Raw genomic sequence first — 21,424 nt, 5'->3', positions numbered from 1 at the left:
AAAACAATCATTCCATCCACTAACCAAACACTTACAGGCAGTTTAGAATCACTTTTATTAACCTAAACCCACTACCATGTCTTTGTTCAAAACTCATCGAAGAGCAAACAACAGAACGGATATTGTATTGTTGCAGTTCCTCACTGTGACCAGTAGATGGCAGTGTATACACGGCCTAAGGCTCAGCTATAACAGAGACGCTCACCGGTCCCGAAAGAAATAGTAATTTCATTATATTTTTAGAGAAATTCTGTTGTTCTGTTAAAAAGAGAATAATATGAATGTGTGGTAGTCTATTACAACAAGTTAGTGTAAACACTAACCACTTGCTCGATAGGTGGCAGTCATTCGATTCAAAGATCGGTTAAAAGTAGAAGAAGAAAATAGCGGAAGAAGATGTCTAGTTTCGCTTCCGACTGACCTATTTAGCTTATCATACTAGCTGCAGTTTTGTGCCCAACAGTGAAATTGGAGTGGATGTGGAATTCGCGTTCTTGGTCACTAAGCGGTACAGAGCAAATGAGCATTAGTAGCTTAAAGCGTGACGGAGTAGACTAGCTGCTGTTAGCCTCGTTCCTTTAGCTGTGCGATTAAAATGAGGCGTCAGATGTTAGCTGCGCCGTAAATTCACCTGGCCTCTTTACAGAAGCTAGCTAGTTGATTAACGATTGCTGGCTAATTAAAGCTATATTTTTAGTTTTGTTAGCTTGGATAGGTTCACTCTCTTAACACCTTTGGATGTTCAGTGTGGTAAGTACAGTTTATTATGAGCTAGCTCAGTGTAATTTCAGTTTAATAGTCCGATATGTCAGCAGCTGTCATATTACAGTAGACGTCAGTCAGGGGTGTCATTTGAGGTGCCTCATGTGACTGAAAGTGTTTATGTTGTCTAATCAATGGCTGTCAGTAACGCCTCAGGGCTTTATGTAAAAAGGGCTAGTCTGAATCAGTTTGCTGTTTGGGGAAAAAATGGTCATTTAATCCTAATGTTTTGTCCTGATAGATGTTCAAAATCAATCATTACAATAAACAAAGTGGATGTGGCTGAGAAAATGATGTGATTTTAGTACAGGTTTAGAGGTTTGGTGACAGTTGTAATTTGGCCCTTTAAAAAAAAAAAAAAAAGAAAGAAATCTAAACACCCACACGGTGTATTAATGTCATAGTAACACAAAGATCAGCTGAAACTCTTTTTAAATTCCCCACCGTGATTAATGATTAAGGTTATTATAGTTCACTAAAACTAGATATGAGGAAAGGAATATTTTAGTTAAGTAGATTTAAAAAAAAAAAAAAAAGATTAAAAAACAAACGAACAAAAAACACTACTTTCACCCACACTGCTTTGAAAAAAACAATGTGTTTTTATTCTAATATTTTTATTTTCTTAAATGTTGCATCTGGCATTTACTCTAAATACAATATTACTTAAAAAGATGTCAAACAGAGACTAATACAATTTTTTCGAAGATTAAAACTAAATGAAAAGTAATTTGAAAATATAAAACTATAATAACCCTGTTAAGTTAATAGGTCTATCTATTTTACTTATGCTCACACCCTCATGAGCACTTACTCCATTTCCCAGTGCACTTTGTTCTGACTTGAATTTTTTTTTATATTCGTCATTATATGTGGCTTCTATAGACACAGATAATCATAACATCAGCTACAGAGCAGAAAGAAGAAAGAAAGCAGAAAGTAGCTCAGATACAAAGCTATTCTCCTAAAGTCTAAGAGCTATTATGTTACTCTCAGTTAAGAAACAGCTGAAATAGGATAATTATCAGCAGTGGCATAAATAATATAAGACTCTTGTGTATTTCAGTCAGAAAGTGACCCTTCAACCCCATGTCTGCTGAGGCTTCAGTCGGCAGTCATGCTGCCGACTCTGCCCAGTCCGCTGTTTCCCAGCCTGCCTGCCTTCACACAGATGAGCACAGGAACCAGGGTCTGCTGGGGAGCAAGTACATCAAGTTAAATGTTGGTGGCTCATTGCATTATACAACCATCCAGACATTAAGCAAGGAAGACAGCCTGCTGCGGAGCATGTGCAATGGAGAAACTGATGTTACCATAGACTCAGAAGGTGGGTGGATGTATCTCTTTGGTGAGCACTAAGATTTTGAAGACTGTGTTGTTGATATCAGGAGTTTTAACATGATGTTGAGAGTTTGAGGCAAGGTTTTATGCAGTTATACTTAGGGATGTGAATAGATAAGATTTTCACGATTACGATTCAGTTTTCGATTCTGTTTAACAGTTTGATTCTTTATCGATTCTCTTATTGATTCTTATTTTTTTTAAAAAAGGAGAACACTAAGGTCGATTAGCTTAGAACTTTGTTTCATAACTTCTTTTTGAAGAAGATAGAAATTTAGGAGTAACATGGCCTTACAAACCCAACAGTGAGATCTTAAGAGATCCACAGCCTACAGCTCTTCAATGGGGTGTCACAGGTTCCCCAGAAAAAAAATGTAAATGTAAAATAATAAAATAAATATTCTTCTGTAGCAATAACAAAGTATACCATAAATTATTCTGTAGCAATTACACAAGAATATCCAGTAATGTCCAGATTGCGCTAACATAATATGCACTGTTAGTTGATCATTTACCTGCTGCATTAACGGGAGAGGACGTGCAAACGTTACCGCTGCTGCTGGGTTGAGATTCACGAGTCCGGAGCGGAATTAAAAACACGACATTCATTTAAGGTTATCGTGTGTTTTGTGAGAAAATGCTTTTGCATATTCATAGTGTTTCCTCCCTTAAATGAAATCTCTACTTTGCAAGTATTGCGTGTTGCCCTGTTGTCATCCGTTCTCGTAAAGTATAACCAAACTTTTGAGCCGCTTAGGCGCCACGTTTCCTGCCAGGTAAATGAAGCTCCGCAACGTGGTGACGTCATTCGGGGCGACTGGAATCAATAAGGGAATCGTTTGCAAAAATGCCAACAAGAACCGGGTTTCGATACCCATCCCTAGTTATACTTATTTCCAGAATTTAATGATAACTCTCAGTTACTGTGTATTCTCTAAGCAGAATCTAAAACGGAAGTTGTGTCAAACGGCTGTTGCAGTATCCTGTCACCAAGACTTGCACTGTATAGAAGGTGTAGGGTTTATTTTACGTGAGGAGACCTAAAAAAATGGGCTTGAACAGAAAGTCTTACACTTTGGAAGTCATTCAGTTTTGCACCAATTCAGCCAAAATCCTTACAATACTGATGGGTTAACCTCATATCCATCACTTATTGGTAAATACAGCTGTCAGGTTTTATTTTCTTTAAGTTGTTTACACTTCTGCAGCGTTCACATGTTGTCGTTCTTTTCATCTTGTAAGCATTTATAACAACCAAAACAAAATAATGAATAAATGAACGATCACTCACATCATGTGCAAATTTGCAAAATTCCAAAAAAGGCCATTTATTACTGAGATAGTCCTTTTTTGTATATGTCTATACTCTCTTTCTATATCTATCCATCTATCTTTCCATCTACGAGGTTGTCCACAATTCACAAGAATGGCTGCTTCTACAGTTTTGATCACCTAGTGCAGAGGTTGGCAACTTTCAACATCAGAACAGGAATTTTTGCCCCTCCCACAGAATACTGGGAGAAAAAGCGCGCGCATGGGTGCAACAAATATGTACAAATCATTGCTTGTACATCATATTGTACATCATATTGTACGCATTTGCAACGCATTTGTCTTAATTAACTCCAGTAGTCATTTAATATAAACCCAACACTGAATTCTGAATATTTGTTTTGTTTTGTTTTATTTTTAAAACATTTTTGTATGTGTCAGAGTCCCAAGAGTATGCCTTATTAACCATACTACTGTTTTAAAAGTCCCACCAAAATAACGTTGACTCTGAAAGCAAAGCTGGTAAATATTGAATTATGTTGTATCCTCTTTGTTAGCTGTTATGCTAACACATTAAAGGGACCTCTTGACTACCTCAGTAAATATAATATAAGCATAATAACCTGAATTAAAATTCCTGAAATTACTCTCCGTTTTGCTCCAGGGTGGGTAGTTTTGGATAGATCTGGTCGACATTTTGAGCTGGTTCTGAACTTCCTTCGAGATGGCTCAGTACCACTTCCGGAGGACCACAGAGAACTAGATGAAGTTCTAAAAGAGGCCCAGTACTACCGGGTCCAGGGACTCGTCCAACACTGCCTCGGTGTCATGCAGGTAAACACGTGGATATCTTTTTTGTGGACTTTAATAAAATGAAACATGTACAAATTTTGACATGTTTTCTTTACTTCCAGAAACAAAAGGATGTCTTTGAAAGTGTATGCCGCATACCCATGATCACCTCAGCCAAAGAAGAACAGAGGATGATTGCTACATGTAGAAAGGTAAATTTAATTCAAGCTTCATCAATTGGCCCCTAAGCTGGATGCATATGTAATGACTGTCTAGCTGTTTGTGAATGCAATTTGGAGATGCTGAGTGCTGGCAGATAGTTATGTAGTATTTAATGTTTTGGAATCAGTCATTTTCTTAAACATTTCTTAAATGCCTAATATTAGTGACTGATGCTGTTACTGTTACCCAGGACAGGGCTCTAGACTAACTGTTTGCCATGGGCGCACGGTTAGGTTAGGCGCACTCAAATTTTTCAACTGCATCACTTAACACCGCAGTTTTACATGTGCACTTTTTTGGGGGGGAAATTGCAGTCCATACAGACAATATTCATTTGTAAATGATTAACTCACAATCTTGTGCTTAAAGTGTTTTGGCAATATTGTAGAAAATGTTAAACTTAATCATCACATCGGCCTCCTCTGACGACCTGTTTGCTGCTGCCTGCTGCTGAAAGGCAGTGAGGAGAGGGAACATTTGGGCAGTGCATTTATTGCAGCACATAATGTGTTTTCTGGATACACTGTGCTTTTTCAACGTTCAAAGATTGATGGCTCTGTGTCAGAGCACTGGCTGTGAATTTCAGACTGATCAAGCCTTAACTTAACAAAAAAGTTATCAATAGTTCTTTTCAACTTTTCTTATTACCCACAGCTACATCCACTTCTGTCGGGTTTAGGCTACTCACTAGGGCTGGGTATCATCACTGATTTCTGTAATCCATTCGATTCCGGTTCTCAAAGTCCTGATTTGATTCAATTTTGCCTCAGACGTCAGAAATATTATAATTCTGATCATTTATCAGTACTGATAGATGTGAGACTTCATCAGAATTGTGAACATCACAGCTGAAGCCTTTGTGTCAAAGTAACTGAGAATAAAACACAGAAAAACATGAAGGAGATTTTTCTGGCCTGGCTTTTTATAGCAGATAACCTTCAAAATATTCTGCAATTTTGCATAATTTTAAAAAGTTTCTTCAGTATTGAACAGCAGCTTTCTTGTCCGAGGTCATTTAAGTAAAAAAAAAAAAAAAAGAAAAGAAAAAGACAGTGGCCGCTGTTTCAAAAAAAAAAAAAAAAAATGGTAGACTGGTGGGTAATAAGCCAATGAATAATGCAGAAAACAGAGATTTGAGACGGGAAACTGTTCTTGAAGTACACAGAGAGAGAGAGAGCTGTGCATGAAGTGTGTAAAGCAAAACAGCAAAAGTCAGAGGGAATTCATGACGACATTTATCAAATGTGAAGCGTAGTTTGCTGTTTCTTTTGCTGCTGGCTCAGTGAATTTTGGTTGGAGGGAGACAAAACCTGCAGCTCAGAATCAGCGCAAAAAGATGTAAACACAGAGCGGACCCGACGCATCAGAATCGCTGAGCTCTGACAGCGTGTCCGTCTACGTGCGGGTGAGAAAGAGAAAACTGATTCTGATGCGTCGGGTCCGCTCTGTGTTTACGTCTTTGTGTGGAATCCGTGTACCTGCTTTCATCTACTGTTTGGTGGTTGTTGAAATAGTTTTGTGAGCTTTAATCTGAGAATCTGGCATTTCTGGCAAAACACAGTTATATTTAAAAGTCGATTCAGGATTTAATGAATCAATATCGCTTTATTCAAGCTACTCACCTCCCTCTTCCAACTGCACTTTCAACTGGACCACGGCCAATCAGAGAGGTTCCGCCCCTTACTATCTCTGATTCTGGATTGGTTTAGTCCAATAGGGGCATAATGTGTGTCTGTTGATGACCACACGGAGAGTCGTACTGGTGCGACCAAAGATTTTTTTTTTTTTAGTTGCACCATTGAAAAATGTGGTTGCATTTGTGACCAAATTAGTCGCACTCTAGAGCCCTGCCAGGAGATGGAAAAAGATGCACAAGAGAAAAATATTGATCAAAAAAAACAAAACACAACAGTAATTATATTCAAGCTTAAAATGCTTGTAAGTATAAGTTGTAAGCACTGTGCTACATTAAACCTACAGGAGCTGCACGCCCCTGGAAACCCATGCTATGAAGCTCCAGACACAGGTTGGCACAGTTTTTGTGCTGATGTTAATCCCAGAGGAGGTTTTGAGCTCTCCAGTTTTTACTCACTATACACCTTAGCATTCGGCAACCTCCGCTCTGAAACTTTACGTGGTCTAACACTTCATGGCTGAGCTGCTGTGGTTTCTAAATGCTTCCACTTTTCAACAATACAACAGACTGTTGATTGTGGATTATCTAGGAGAGAAAATATTTCAGAAGAAAATCAAGAGGTGGGGCCCAGTATAGTATTGTATTACTTTGGTGAATAAGAAAAAAAGCTGAGATTGTTACAGGCTCCAGCAGACACTGCTGGTACTTGAAAAAAGAGCTTTTATTTTTCTCAACTAAAGAAGGTAGCAGGGCTTTATCTGAAGCACTCTTATATTACAGACGGACCTGTTTTTCTTAAAACATCTGTGTAAAGAGTGTGGTTCCCATTTCACAAATTACAGCATTACCTTGTCAATAGAAACTCAGCATTTCCTTTGTGAGTTTCAAAATAAAAGCCCTTAAGCTTTTCTGTGTCCAGAAATTTTCACAATACGTTTGTAGGAAATTGATCGTGTAGCACTAGATCAGGGGTCGGCAACCTGCGGCTCCGGAGCCGCATGCGGCTCTTTAGTCCTTATAGTGCGGCTCCGGGTGGTTTGGGGAAATAAATTTGAAGTGTATTCTATTTATGTTAGTTTTTTTTTTTTTTAACTTGTAGTTCTAAATTGGAAGATTATTGTGACATTGAAATATAAAAATAAAATAAAATTTTATTATTTTTTTCATTGCTCAAAATAAGCGTCACACTCGCGGAAGCCGGTATACCCGCAGAAACGCCGTGCATTTATCGAGACTTTCAACCCCAGGTAGGCCAGTTATCGATCTTCAGATCCACATTGTCAGCAGCTATTCTCCACCGTGAACTATGTTAAAAACAAACACCGCTCACGCCTCACAGATGGCAGCTTACAGTCCTGCGTAAAGCTGAAAGTACAGCCCCGATTTGCATACGCTGTGTGCAGAGGTTCAGGAGCAGAAGTCCCATTGTAAACATATCACGGCAGACCCGACGATGTTTGCATGAACACGCTTTTCAGCATCTCTTTATTGACCACTTTTTGCAAAACGGTTGCTGTACGCACACAGCCGGCTGTAGCTTTTCACAGCCCGACATATACCAACAACAGCATAGATAACACAGACGTTAAGGCGGCGAGGCGTGATTGCGGGTGCCACTCAGGTGCATCCGCCTCCCCTGCAGCAGTGCTGCAGACCGCACCCGGCCACACACATTAACCTGGTAAAATACATATTTAGGCAGTATTTTTCATTTTTCAGCAGCATAGTGCTTTTTTTCCAATTATTTTTTTTAAAAGTCAGGTCAAGGCTCCAAAACCCAAAGGTGATATAAGGGGGGCGGCTCACAACAGTTTTTGTTTGCTACATGGATCATTTTAGTTCAGCTGGGTGTCTTTCCTTTTGTTATATTTCTTTAAGAGTTCAAAATGTGTTAATTACATAAATAAAATGTAATTTTCTCTGTAGCACTTCATGGATTTCATAAGCAACACACCTTAGTTGTTCACACAAAGCATAAAGGTAAAAACAATATATACAGTGTTATCCTCATTTTAGATGTTGCTGACCCCTGCACTAGATGCTTGCACTTATATTTTTGTTGTTATTGTGTTGTTCACCAGCAGTGTGTTTTCTACTGAAATGACCCCTTTGGTTTAAGGCTCCTCACTTACTGTTAACTAGAAAGAGACAGTTTAAGTGTTTGTCTCGTTTTAGGTTGTATTAAACGTACCCTCTTATTAATATAATATTGCTCTTTCTTGCTCTTTTAGCCAGTAGTAAAGTTGCAGAACAACAGAGGAAACAACAAATACTCATACACCAGGTAAGATCTTTGGATTTTTAAAATGATAATGAATCCACAAAGTTCATAGATGCTTACTTTTTCTTGCTCTGCTGTGTCCAGCAACTCTGACGATAACCTGCTGAAGAACATTGAACTGTTCGACAAACTCGTGCTGCGATTTAATGGCCGCGTCCTGTTTGTCAAAGACGTGCTGGGGGATGAGATCTGCTGCTGGTCTTTTTATGGCGAAGGCCGCAAGATTGCTGAAGTGTGCTGCACTTCCATTGTCTATGCTACAGAGAAGAAGCAGACCAAAGTAAGCATTGTTTAATAAATATTAAAGCATTTGATCAACATTTTTGAGAAATACACTTACTTGCTGTCTGGTAATGATGGCAGCCTTTTAATTAACCTACAGTAAATCCAAAGAAGAGAAAACCCTCCCACTGGAGTCAGTTATTGAGCTTTCTACGTTAAGAGGCAGGAAGCATGTGGTTGGATGACAGTGATATGCAATTATGTTTTTTAAACTTATTCCTGTACCAACACCTTATATTGGGCTTATGCCCTGAACATATGCTTATTACAAATAAGCACATTTTCAGGTTGCTGTACAGAGCAAATAAATATTCAGTGACCTTTCCCAAACACCTGTGCTTCTAGGTTGAGTTTCCCGAAGCCCGAATATTTGAAGAAACCCTCAATATCCTCATCTATGAGAACAACAGAGGATCTGGACCAGGAGGCTTGCACCTTTTAGATTCAAGAGGCTCCGGTTCATCGCTGGGAGCTGGTCAGTCAGAGGAAGAGGGTGCCGTGGGAGGGGATAGACGAGTACGACGGATCCACGTACGGAGACACATAATGCATGATGAAAGAGGCCACGGTCAGCAAACTGTGTATAAGGACTAAAAATGTCAAAACAAAGCAGGAGAAAGGGACTTAAACTTTGTTGGGATTTTTTTGTTTGTTTGTTTTTTGAATGTTAAGGGAATGAAAAACACGTCTTCGATGACAGCAATAGTTTGGTACGTAATTTCATTAAATGTCCTCAGACTTTTCAGAAATGTTGGCTGATGACTGATTTGTAAATTTAGGTCTGAGTGTGCGTGGAAAGGAAAATGCATTTGTTTACATGAAAACAACGTGTGTACAGTCTTTCGATGGGAAATACTGGTACTGATACTGGCGTAGACATTACTTTTCAGAGGTTAATGAACCTCCTGCAAGCTACTGAATAGTCCTCAAAACCCAATGTCCTCCCATCTTTATCTTAGAGCAGACAACCTAATGTCCATGTGGGTTTTAATGACATGCACAGGCAGCCTTTTCTGTGTGTGACTTGTAGGAAACACTGTGTCAGTTTATGCAGGCTGTGAAACTTTATTCCCCTTTCTCCTCTGGAGTGAGATGCTGCCGAACATTGATGGACAGAGGACGGTGAAGTTGAGCCTAGATATTGCAACACTGGAATAAGACACAGTAGCCTTTTTTTTTTTTTTTTTTTTTTTTTGTGTGGGGGGGAGGCTTGTAGATGATGAGAAGCTCAGTTTTCTTTATTTATGTTATTACAGCTGTTGCTTCAAGATGTTTTTTTATTAATTTATGAACCTAATTTATTATTTGGTATTTAACTTTTGTATTGAGTCTTTGTGTTCACTCGTGCTCAAACGAGTTTTAATTTCAGAAAAGGTACGTTGCACTCTCTCTGCACTCAAAATTTGAATTTACTCCTGTAAATGAATAAATTGTAAGCTTACATTTCAGTTTAAGTTTTCAAGAGGAACCGAAACCATTTCTTGGATTTTGCATTTTGTTCTGAGCCATAAGACTTTCACTTCTTCTGTCTTAAACTAAACTACAGAATTTTGGGGGTTTTTTGTTTCTTTTATGTTGTTTTTCTTTGGCCATATAGTGATGACAAAAGTGGTGTGTGTACTGGGTTGTATTTTTTGTTCTCTCAGGGAGAGGATTGTCTTTCTAATCTTCACTAGTGTGTAACCCTAATCACTCTGAATACTGGAAAATCTGAATGAGAGCAATATGTAACTCAGATCTTTTATAAAATAATCTTGAAATATGCACTAATGTAATTTCCGTCCAATAGTTGTCATGGAAATATTTCAATAAATGACTGAAATCTAGTTTGGACTGTTTTTTGGGTTTTTTGCCCCTTTTATTTCTAAGATACTTTACAAAACAGACTTTCTTATAACATGTTCTTTCTGTAATATTACATAAAAACTACCATGCTGACTTTAATTAAACATATGTGCAAAAGCCAAACATATTAGTTTCAGAGTGAATCTCTTTCTCTCATTTGGGCAATGGCCTCATTGGGTGGGTGATCATCATCTTCTTTGGGCTGCTCACTTCCAGTGTTACAATGTCCCCTCTTTAGGTCCTCCTTTACTACATCTGTGGAACATCTCTAAGGTTTTCTATTTCTAGTTTTAAAAACACCAGTACAGTCTGACTGGTCATTACTGTATTGAAAACAATGCAGAAACAGCTCCAGTTAACTCTCATATAAAGAGAAAAAAATGAAAAAGGGGGGGGAAATCTTTTAGATAATTCATTATTATTTGCTTTTATAAATTAAAATTATCTTATTATCTAGTGCCTTCTATTGCTAAGTATTTGGGATATATTTGGTATTAGAATAAAGTGAAATTATAATGGAAAGTACAAATTTTATTAGCTATTAGCAGCCCCCAGTATTTAGTATTGTCCTTCCCAACAATATGCAAACAGCTCCACACATAGACAAGAAAAGAGAGACGATAATTAACAAAAAGAAAAACCTGAAAACTAACTGAATAAAAACTGAAAGACATGATTCAACAAAATTGGTTACATATACATTTCATATTGCCATGGTCAACAAACTAAGGATTGTATGCCTTATTACAGCTGTTTTGTTTTTTATCTTACATTAAGATAGAACTACAGCACATTCATCACATATAGGAAACAAGGATAAATGTTTTTTTAAAAACTAACAAACTGTTTTATGATCCTGGAAAATTAAATAGAATAAAATTAATTTAAAAATGGAGTTAATTAGTTGTAGTATTTGTTAATCTGGTAAAATCTGAGGATTTGATGAACATGCTGAGACTCTGGATAGCTGCAAGACTGGGGGTCAGCTGATTTAAGAAATTTCTGTTTCTGTGGTAATATCTGTAGTGATTTTACTAAAACTTTGCTCTAGCCTATGCCCTAAAACAGCTAATACTAGAGACAAAAACTAACATAGAAACTAATAAAAACTATATAAAACTAAACATTTTCGAAACAATAACTAAACTGAAACGAGCAAAAACACTCCAGGAACTAACTGCAAATAAACTGAATTTTTTTAAAAAAGTCCAAATGAAATATAAAAATAAAACTTAGAAATAAAACTAACAAAACACAACACTGGTACGAAACTTTTTTGTGGTTCTCTCAATTGTTTACTACACTGAAGGGGCGTGGTGTATCTGACGTCACTTCCCATTACGCGCGGAGGTCCCGGAGTCGCCGCCAAAAAGAATCTTCCAGCGTGTGTTAGGATGGTGTCGGAGAAGGAGGCAGCAGGTATCCGCAGGTTCGTGTGTGGTCAACTCCGTGGCGAGGCAGACCTAAGGTACAGTGGAAGCATTAAAGACGTGTTTGTGCTAACAATAAACGACATGGGCCTAACGTTTTTAGTTAGCATTCGGTTACTTAAACTGAAATCAATGCGATTCGGTTAATGTAGCTGAGTTGTTTGAATACTCCAGCCAGCAGCATGTTGTCCGTTCTAAAAGTAAAAATCAACCCCAAATGTGCCATTTACTACTGAGAAGATGGGACATATTTTAAAAGTATTATATTAACGAGTTCTCTGTTTATTATTGATTTCATTCCTTCCAGACGTTTTCTGATGCTAGCGTATCGATCTTTCAGTGACATTTTGGATTTTTAAAACCTAAATATTATAGTTTTGCAAAAAGTGCAAGTAGCTTCTCTCGCAGGCATCGATTAGTGCCAGGCTGTTATGAAGGATGTTCCCGTTTTTAGATGTATTTTTCAGTGTGTTCAAAAGCCTAAACCTCAAATGTGGCAGTTACTGTAAATGAGAGCCTTCCTGCCACTCACAGATGTAATCTTTCTGCTGTTTTATTCCAGCACGCTGACCTTGGGAATTTTAAAAAAGAGATATCAGGCACACAACAAATGTGACTCATTAAGTCCAGAAGTAAAAACTTTCATGAAACAGGTGGTGCAAGAGGAACTGATGAAAATGCAGGTACCTGTTTTTGCTTTTCCGTATAGATAATGATATACACTGATCAGCCACATCATTAAAGCGTTCACAGACAGTGCAAACTTCTGCTGAGAAACCTTAGGTCCTCATGTGGCTTTTATTTTGACATTTATCATTCATGTAAACATTACTCCATCTCCCAATGGCAACAGCTCTCTCCAACTGCAGAGCCCTTCTCTAGTAGTACAATCCCTCAAACTTGGCTACCTTCAAACTCCTCATATCCTGATTCCATCAAGCAGAGATGATCAAGCATTTGCTTAATTTTTGAGCTGTGCCACATTCAAAAAACACGGATTCAGTGAAATTCAAAATGAAATCATGTGTGTGCAAATATAAAAGATCCTGCCCACACTTTGGCAGAAGAATCAGACTCGCGTTTCATGTTCACATCGATGTAGCGGACGTCCAGAATAGAATCAACCCTTTGGGAAGCACCCATATGCACTGAAACAAGCCCATACAGAGAGCATCACTTCTGCAATCTACAGGATCAAAAGCAATCCCAGCATCCACGTGCAAGACGCAACAGAATAGCCCTGTGTAACAGAGGTCCTGTCTCATAGTTGGTAGTATGAGAGGGATTTATCTGTTGTTTTGCAGGTTGTTTTAATTTTGTGGCAGATCAGAATTTATGTATATATAATACATAAAATAATTGTCTATCAGTCTTTTACATTTACATTTTAGTTCCATAGTTATCATCTTTATAATTGTTGATTTTCCTCATAGGATAATGATGAAAGTGAAAGTGACTCAGAGACTAAGAAGCCCCAGAACAAAAGGAAGAGAGAAAATGGAAATGATGAGGTCATGAGTGAGAGTGAAGATGAATCCAGGGCAAAGAAATCACGAAATAATCATTCAAGCTCATCATCAGGTAGGTCAGTAGTGTTTAATTCATTTTAACTAAGGACAACACTGGGAAATGAAAGCCTATAGACATATACAGTTTGTGCACATCGTTTAGCAAATGAAGCTTTTTAACATGCAGTTTGGTCCAACTAAAGCACCCAAACCTTGCGAGTGCGTTCTGATTACAGACCTGCAGAAAGGATACCCTGCAGCCAGCTTGTAATACCCTGTTTTACAATTTATTTCAAAATGATGGCACAAATGATGTAACATGGAAACAGAAATGATCCTTTGATAAATGGGTACACAGACCTCTGCTTGTGTTCAGTAAAGATCTAGGCTACTGACTCTTCTATCTCATTTGAAATTGTCTGCCTTCAGCATCAACTTCCTTTTTGGTCATATTGTAAGTTAGCTAACTTGTAACCCAGCAGGAGGCCAAAACTGGGCAAGCCAACATGAATTAAGAGCCTTAAGCGATTTGTATGGTTATGCAGTATTTTTACTTACTATTAGAAGTAAAGGCAAGTGTATTTGACCATTTCAAGATTGCAATTCAAATATATTTTCTTTGTAAATTATACAATTATGTCCTTTTGTGGGTTAATAATGACAGAATCTGAGGCTCAAGAGGACAACAAAACAGAAAGTGAAGAAAGCAGCAATGATGAAGAAAATGCCAAATCTCAAGCTGATGGTGAAGAGCCAGAGGTGAAAAAATCGCAACAAAAGAGAAATGAAAATCGTCAAATTGACAGTGACGAGTCTTCTGATGAGGAACTCAGTGAGGAAAGCAACTGCAGTGACAGTCCAAAGAAAATGGTGAGAAAGAACGTCGAGACAAGAACCAGCAGTGAAGATGAAGGAAGGAAAACGCCACTGAGTGATGCAGAAAACGAATCAGTTGGAGACTGCAAGTCAGAAACGAGTGACAAAATTAAGAGTGACGAGTCTTCTGACAGTGAAAAAGGTGATCATGCAAAAAAAAAAAAATTTATTTATTACGTTTGTTGGCACAATATTTAATTGCTTGATATGTGGAGTTTCTGAGTTGGGATCCTCTGTTAATTGGAAAAATGGTGGTTCATTCCCCAGCTTGTACAGAATTGTGGGGTTCAGTGCAAGATGCTGAACCGTGAGTGGTCCCAAGTGTATCTATTGGAGTGTGAGTGTGTAAACGTTAGATTAAAAGCACTTAGGGGCAGGAAAAAAGCGACTGTTTATGATTGGGTGAGTGAGCTTTGTGGTAAGAAAGCACTTTGACTGCTCAATTAGTATAGAAAAGCATTATACAAGTACTAGTCCACTTAAGTTATGATTTACTGATGTGTTGCAGAAGATACAAAAGTGGAAAAGAAAACCAGTGACCCAGACTCAGATTCATCACTACCTTCTTTGGAAGATGAAAAAGAAAATAAGACTGATAAAAAGAAGATGAAGAAGAGTGTGAAGAAAGATGAGAGCACCAGAAAACCAAAGGTGAGAGTCAGACGAAACTAAACTTTAACACACATTTAATCTGTATTGTACTTGGTGGTGCACACAACAGAAGCATTCTTTCATATCTTACAAAGGAGAACCTGAATTATTTTGTTTCTGGATGTATCTGATCCTTTAATTAAACACAATACTGAGTAAAGTTTTATAGTTGTGTTTATTTAGCTGCTTTCAATCAAATCTGCAAAACTAGACTAAAAGAGAGATAACCCTGAAAACTATATAATGTGAGGCTGTAATGAAGATCTATTAAAAATATCTTTTTCTTTTCACACCTTGTTTTTCCTCGGCTTCATCCTGCAGTCTGATGACAAATCAGTGGCGAGGCTCAAACGTTACATTGCCCTCTGCGGCGTGAGGAGAAATTACAAGAAACTGCTGGAGGACTGCCGCTCCATCCGCTCCCAGGTGGCTGTTCTGAAGAAGGAGCTTGAAGAGCTTGGTGTACATGGTGAGTAGGAACCCTTTTTTGTCAAATAAAAATGAAGAAATGCATTCTGGCTTATTTGCAGATTTAGATTCTTTAGCAATTACCCAACCCTAAAGAGTGAAACCATGAGTTACCGTTGTTTTCCTATCAACTTGAAACAATCGGGCCATTCTCCTCTGACCTCTGATATCAATAAGTCCTCTTCGCCCAAAGAATTTCCTGTCTAGATATTTTCTCTTTCACGGATAATTCTCTGGAAACCTTATGGATGGTTGTGAAGGAAAATCCCAGTAGATCAGCAGCTTCTGAAATACTTAGACCAGCCCACCTGACACCAACAACAAGTCATTTAAATCATGTTTCTTCCCTATTCTGATGCTCAGTTTGAACTTCAGCAGATCTTCCTGACCATGTCTACATGCCTAAATGCATTGAGTGTATTAGCTAATTAGATGATTTGTCAGTGAGCCGTTTTATCTAATATAGTTGCCAGCGATCAATCGTTAATCACAGCACACATAGATACTTAAAGTTAGCCACTGACCAAACACTGCCAGGGGTTTCTTCGATCTTGATAGAGGAGCCCCAAAACAAAAAACTAAAAGTTAACACCCTATCTCTAGAAACATATAAAAAGTTCCCAGGTTTGGTCCATAAACTGAAAAAAACTAAACCTCATTTTTGAATTGAACCACATGGGCAAATCGTCTTAACAGAACTTCTTTTTTTTTATATACTCTAACTCTAAAACATTTTTAGAGTCCATGTGATTCTGCAGATAGAAACTATCTGGTTTTATTTTGTAGTCTATGTGGTTACATTTGCGTAGGCTTTGAGGCTTTAAGGAAATGTCACAACATTGGCTTTTTCCCTCAACAGCAGGGTCATCACATGGTAGCCAAGTTGTTTCCGTATTGAACAAACATGAAAATTAATTGTTGACAGTTTGAATTTTTAATTTTTTTCATTACGCAGTTTGATGACTTAAAGCTTATTGTCTTCCACACAGGTCAGCCAACTATTCAGAAATGTAAAAAGGTCAGAATGAAGAGAGAGCGAGCTCAAGAACTGGCTGCTCTTGATGTCAACAACATCATTACCACACAAGGTAACCAGCTCTCTTGTCATACTATGACTCCTTCAGAGTTGTTTCAAATACAGCGCTGTAGACACCATGATTCAAAGGATGCAACTAACGCAAAACAAATTGACATTGTTGTTTATGCTTATTGTTAATCTGATTTAATGATGATTTTAATAACAATTTAAATCTATATTTTTTGAGCAGATACGCAAACAACTGCAAAAATATCTTGAATAGTTTTACGTTTCCTTGTTTTTAGATGGGAATCCTAGACCTTGTAGCTTTGGTTTATTACCTGCTTATGTGGAGAAATGCACAATGCTCATCTTGTGGTGAATACTGAAGTGGTGTAGACAGTAGCGTCAGTTATGTTGCGATTCAGAACCTTTAATATGGTTTCTTCCAAGGTCGACCTACACGCAGGGGAGCCTCAGCAAGTCAGAAACAACAGGACTGTCCGTCCTCTGAATATCAGCGCACTCTAAACTCAGAATCAGACAGTGATCAGGAAAACAATACCCACAGAGGTCGCAGGAAAATGTCAGAATGGGCCAACCTGCAGGGGATCATCAGTGATGACGCAGACAGTGACTGATGAGTCTGGTTTCCCCCCAGGAAGTGTTCGATTTGTTTGTTTGTTTTTTAATGTTTTGATACTAAGCATAACAAAATTAATCTGTTTTTTTTTTTTATATGGCGATAACAGTGATCAAAAAGGATATTAATGGTGTTTGAGTGTTAAAATATTGTGAATGCCATTTTGTTAACTGCCATTGTATATCTTTGTTAAATTGTATTTCAAATAAAAATACTATGATTAAAATGGATTCATGTGGAGTAGTAATTTACTTTTATGACTGAAATACTGTTTGTGAGACAGACAAAAGAAAGGGATGTCATTCCAGAGAAAAGATGGCAAAGTTATTGAGTTTTTCAAATGAGGCAATATTTGACAATTTATTTTAGAAATAAATTTGTAAACTTTTCACCTTCTGTAACCGTGCTAGATCCTTCTGTAGTCATGAGCAGTTATACGAGTTTTGAATGACTCCAGTCATTTAATTAACAACAGGTTTTAATTAACATGTTACTGTGGAAGCTATCAGCGTAACTGCACCGGAACTGTCGTAAACTCTTCGCTATACGGACTATTTCGCAGACGGACTGGTCCCACGGTGTAATTTGACCGTTGTCATTTCTACAGGTCAAGAAGGTATTTCACGTTAATTATTGCAATATTGTTGAGATTTTTCTGTTTTGAATATATAGGAGCACGGCAAAATGATTTCCTCCGATACTACATAAATATTTATTCCCAGCAGACAGCGTAACCTGATAAACTGTAAAGACGGCGTGGATTTGACCGAAGACTGCTGCAGACAGCATAAAATCACAGCTGTTTGCGAAAACTCAGCATAACCTAAAATGTATTTATTTTTTGGTATTTTCACTGTGACTGTTTATTTAAACCATCTATGTAAAATAAGTCAGTAAATGTACGACTGTTAAGTCCTAGCAAAACTTTGCACTTAAGGTTTATAAATATGTAGCTACATGTAATAATCTCTTTAAAAACTTTCCTGTGACACTGTGAGGTTTCGGTACATGTGTTTACGGAACATTGGGATGACTGCCTTCACAAAGTGGTGTGTTTGTATTGTAATAGCCATTCTGAACGTTTAAACATTGCGTCTAACAGATTTCCGCCATATTATAACAATTTAAAAGAGAGAAATGCTTTCAAACAATAAATACTAAATAAAAACAAACGAATCCTTCTGAAAACCTTCGGTGCAGGACACCCAAGACATTTAAGACTTGTAGTACACTGAATCATAATTGTTTGTTTGGTGATTATCTTCTGTTTGTTTAAATTAGCATGATGTCCACTGATGTGCTGCTGGGATTTTCTTCTTTATCCATACACCATCTACTCTGTCTGAGTCATTGCATCCTCATCTAAGCAATACATTGTGCATTTCTATTTGAGCTCTGTCCTTTTATTATATTTTCTCCTATTTCCCCCCTGCCTTTTTTTTCTGTCTGTCAGCTTACACTAGTCTATATTACATATAATATAATAACTGAAATAACACAAGTAAAAATGATGAAATAAGCATAAAACAAACACATTAACAGAGGAGCCTTTAGAGATTTTATAGTTCACACCTTGAAAAAGCAAAATGCGTTTGGCACAACAGCACATTCAGATTATAATTCTGATTGCAAAATACTAATAATTTTAAAAAGTATTTGTTTGGTAGAACAAAAAGAAGAAATATTTCACAATGTTGTGCTTTCGAGTTTTAGTGTGTTCTTTTAATTGAGTTTATGTAAATCCTGCATGGAGGAATGGATGATGACACACCAGATGAGGTTATTGCTGAGTTGAAGTCCAGGCCCATTGGAGGATGGGGTGTTGCTCAGATAGCCGCTGGCACTGGGCTTGCTGTATATGCCATGTGGGCAGGAATCCTCCAGCCTGGCTTCCGAAAAGTCCCCTTGAAGCTACAGGTTTGTCTACGTTGTCTGAAATAACTTTTTATATAGCAGTGCTCTTGCATCACTCATTTTTACTTCAGCTCTTTGAAATTTCTCCCAGGTTCCCTACATTCCTGCCAGCAGAGCCCAAGTACAAAATGTGATGACCCTTCTCAGAGGTCGACAGGGAGGTCTTGTGGATTTAGGATCTGGTGATGGTCGTATAGTAAGTATAAACAACATATTTGGGCTGCTTTTTTACTTGCACTGATAAATAACAGGGCTTCGATGTGTTCCTAAGGTCTTGGAAGCCCATCAGCATGGCTTCATTCCTGCTGTCGGTTATGAGCTCAACCCCTGGCTTGTTCGCCTGGCCCGATTTTATGCATGGAGAGCAGGGCATCATGGAAAAGTATCGTATCGACGAGAAGACCTCTGGAAGGTTTGTCACTTGCGTGTGGTATCAGTGATGCTCGCATGCAAATTTGCAGAATTGCTTCACAAAAAATAAATAAATAAGTCTCTTGTAAGTAACCAAGCATGTTTATGAACGTTTCCAATGTTTTTTTTATCCTCATATTAATGTGACATTTAATACTTATGTAACTAAATGCTTCAGGAAAGCCAAATGCTTTGTTTTTTTTAATGATTTATTTTGCTTGAAACAAAATTACTGTTAAAGCTGTTCGCTTATTTATATCCTTCGTTTTATCTCATCACAGGTGGACTTGACAAAATGCAAGAATGTCACTGTGTTTTTGGCTCCTAGTGTGGTGAGTAATATTGTGAACATATACATGAGCTATGAACTGTTTATAATGGGGAAATAAAGAATGAAAAATATTTTGGGTTCATCCAACATAGGATAAAAATAGATGTGGTACAGTGGATTATTGGCAGGCATTAGATAATTTTTATGAACATTATTATTAAGTATTGCCGTAATTTTAGCTTTTCTCTTGTGTTTGCAGCTTTCGTTGTTGCAGGAGAAGTTAGAGGCCGAGCTGCCTGATGATGCCTTAGTGGTGGCAGGCCGTTTTCCCTTTCCTGACTGGAAACCTTGCATAATTGAGGGACATGGCGTGGACAGAGCTTGGGCATACAGCGTGCAAGAACAAAGACAGCACACTGTCAACAAAAATAACCTCACAGCCACAGAGTCTTTTACAGTGAACTAACCAAAGCCCTTTAAATGTATATATTTTTTTATTTTATTTATTTTTTTGCTCTCCTACAATTGTAACATGGACTTTTATTAATTTGCTGCTTTTATGACATAAATCACATTCACTGAAATGTGACAGATTTTTCCAACATCTGCAGCAGGATATTTCACACATGCTGCTGTTGCTTTACTCCTCTGTGGCCCGGGGACTGTGTTCACAAACAGAGAGAGAATCCTGTCAGAGAGCTTGAATAATGGTGTACTTATAAAAACTAAGTAATATAATTAATTCATAGTGTGAGTGTGAATGGTTGCCTGTGTCTCTGTGTTAGCACTGCGACAGACTGGCTAATTATTAGTCAGTTAGTCATCTAAGAAGGGAAGACTTTTAAATATTTATCTGCTCTGGAGTTTGCATTGCCACCCATATAATAAAGAGCTGTAAGTAACGTTCTGTTTTTGATACCATTATTTTAACTCTTTGTTGTATGTGTAATATTTGACTTAAGAGAAGTGTTTCAATCCCAGAATGCAGCAGGCTTTTCTGAAGTAGCAAAAGTGTAAATGCTCTGTGAATGTAGATTAAAGGTGCTTGGTGCTGGCAAAAATGTTCTGTGTGTGCAATGTGGCTTCAAGTAACTGAGCACATGGTATCCAAAGTGTCCATGCAGTAACAACAGCACAGTTGTTGTACTATATGCATTGCTGTATTCTTGTATGACCACCCTTGAATAACCTAGCTCCATCAACTCTTTTCCATAGCTTAATGGCATGGCTAATCAGCTTTATCCCTATTTAGTTGTTACAGTTCTGTACTCACCATTGGTCTTGAATATCTGTACCAGTACACATCCATTCCTCAGACATCCTCTCACTTTCCAATATAGTGTTAAATAGTCTGGTTGTGGCATGTATAGCTATTCTTATGTAAATTATAAATCTTTCACCTTTACCTGTATAGTGAATACAATTCTCCTGTATATGACAATCTTGGGTTTTAAGTGCTAATAACTATCTGTTATATATAAGATATAGTGCAAACTTTATCAATGGTCCTTCTCCTGTTTATATAACCTTACTTCTTTGAAAGCCAGGCAAATTCCTGTATTTGTATGTTTGTGTGGGCGAGCCAGGTTTCAGCAGAAGCACAGTATTATAATAGCATTTTGCATAAGGCTTTTTAGGGGAAATGACAACATGAAACATATGAAGGTCTTTTTTTTAGAGTAAATTCATTCGTTTCATTTTACCTTTGTTCATAACTTTGAATTATTTAACAGTAAAGTGTTTTAATTTGAAAGCTATAACCGGAGACTGTGTTTTTTCTTAATGTGAGTGACTTGACAGA

General features: G+C 37.6%; 3 protein-coding genes across 6 annotated transcripts; all 3 read left to right on the top strand.

Moving 5' to 3' along the window:
- The first annotated feature begins 207 nt into the window (after nt 1-207).
- Nucleotides 208-10,414, top strand: kctd13 (potassium channel tetramerization domain containing 13). Of its 2 annotated transcripts, XM_085270899.1 has the most exons (7): nt 210-750; nt 1,829-2,089; nt 4,040-4,209; nt 4,290-4,379; nt 8,257-8,309; nt 8,391-8,586; nt 8,934-10,414. In XM_085270899.1, exons 2-7 carry the CDS (start codon nt 1,852-1,854, stop codon nt 9,180-9,182), a joined length of 996 nt encoding a protein of 331 aa, XP_085127025.1. In that variant the 5' UTR covers nt 210-750; nt 1,829-1,851; the 3' UTR covers nt 9,183-10,414. The 2 variants fall into 2 exon arrangements, with proteins under 2 accessions (XP_085127026.1, XP_085127025.1); XM_085270900.1 differs by having other exon boundaries at nt 208-2,089.
- A 1,332-nt stretch (nt 10,415-11,746) lies between these two features.
- On the top strand, nt 11,747-17,257 carry hirip3 (HIRA interacting protein 3). 2 transcript variants are annotated; one of them, XM_085270896.1, is made up of 8 exons: nt 11,747-11,901; nt 12,426-12,546; nt 13,297-13,444; nt 14,036-14,389; nt 14,759-14,898; nt 15,220-15,367; nt 16,356-16,454; nt 16,838-17,257. In XM_085270896.1, the coding sequence occupies exons 1-8, from the start codon at nt 11,828-11,830 to the stop codon at nt 17,023-17,025; spliced, it is 1,272 nt and encodes a 423-aa protein (XP_085127022.1). In that variant the 5' UTR covers nt 11,747-11,827; the 3' UTR covers nt 17,026-17,257. The 2 variants fall into 2 exon arrangements, with proteins under 2 accessions (XP_085127022.1, XP_085127021.1); XM_085270895.1 differs by having other exon boundaries at nt 14,756-14,898.
- Nucleotides 17,258-17,580: 323 nt separating this feature from the next.
- antkmt (adenine nucleotide translocase lysine methyltransferase) lies at nt 17,581-21,402 on the top strand. 2 transcript variants are annotated; one of them, XM_085270890.1, is made up of 6 exons: nt 17,581-17,643; nt 18,781-18,944; nt 19,033-19,137; nt 19,213-19,353; nt 19,634-19,684; nt 19,883-21,402. In XM_085270890.1, the coding sequence occupies exons 2-6, from the start codon at nt 18,783-18,785 to the stop codon at nt 20,087-20,089; spliced, it is 666 nt and encodes a 221-aa protein (XP_085127016.1). In that variant the 5' UTR covers nt 17,581-17,643; nt 18,781-18,782; the 3' UTR covers nt 20,090-21,402. The 2 variants fall into 2 exon arrangements, with proteins under 2 accessions (XP_085127016.1, XP_085127017.1); XM_085270891.1 differs by having other exon boundaries at nt 17,597-17,857.
- The last annotated feature ends 22 nt before the right edge of the window (nt 21,403-21,424 follow it).

This window comes from Mchenga conophoros, linkage group LG4 (assembly GCF_057382185.1).
Source record: "Mchenga conophoros isolate Kocher_MC1m ecotype Shallow Benthic linkage group LG4, M_conophoros_male_GT1.1, whole genome shotgun sequence".
Classification (NCBI taxonomy): Eukaryota; Metazoa; Chordata; class Actinopteri; order Cichliformes; family Cichlidae; genus Mchenga; species Mchenga conophoros.
Note: the sequence above shows the minus strand (reverse complement) of the source record. Positions and strands in the feature narration are given on the sequence as shown.

Excerpts from the sequence above, each read along its gene's own strand:
- kctd13 (XM_085270900.1), top strand. The coding sequence starts at position 1,852 with ATGTCTGCTGAGGCTTCAGTCGGCAGTCATGCTGCCGACTCTGCCCAG. Across the intron at positions 4,210-4,289 it reads ACTGCCTCGGTGTCATGCAG|AAACAAAAGGATGTCTTTGA; the intron begins GTAAACACGTGG and ends CTTTACTTCCAG. Across the intron at positions 4,380-8,256 it reads TGATTGCTACATGTAGAAAG|CCAGTAGTAAAGTTGCAGAA; the intron begins GTAAATTTAATT and ends TTGCTCTTTTAG.
- hirip3 (XM_085270895.1), top strand. The coding sequence starts at position 11,828 with ATGGTGTCGGAGAAGGAGGCAGCAGGTATCCGCAGGTTCGTGTGTGGT. Across the intron at positions 14,899-15,219 it reads AGAGCACCAGAAAACCAAAG|TCTGATGACAAATCAGTGGC; the intron begins GTGAGAGTCAGA and ends TTCATCCTGCAG. Across the intron at positions 15,368-16,355 it reads TGAAGAGCTTGGTGTACATG|GTCAGCCAACTATTCAGAAA; the intron begins GTGAGTAGGAAC and ends TCTTCCACACAG.
- antkmt (XM_085270890.1), top strand. The coding sequence starts at position 18,783 with ATGGATGATGACACACCAGATGAGGTTATTGCTGAGTTGAAGTCCAGG. Across the intron at positions 18,945-19,032 it reads AAGTCCCCTTGAAGCTACAG|GTTCCCTACATTCCTGCCAG; the intron begins GTTTGTCTACGT and ends AATTTCTCCCAG. Across the intron at positions 19,354-19,633 it reads GACGAGAAGACCTCTGGAAG|GTGGACTTGACAAAATGCAA; the intron begins GTTTGTCACTTG and ends ATCTCATCACAG.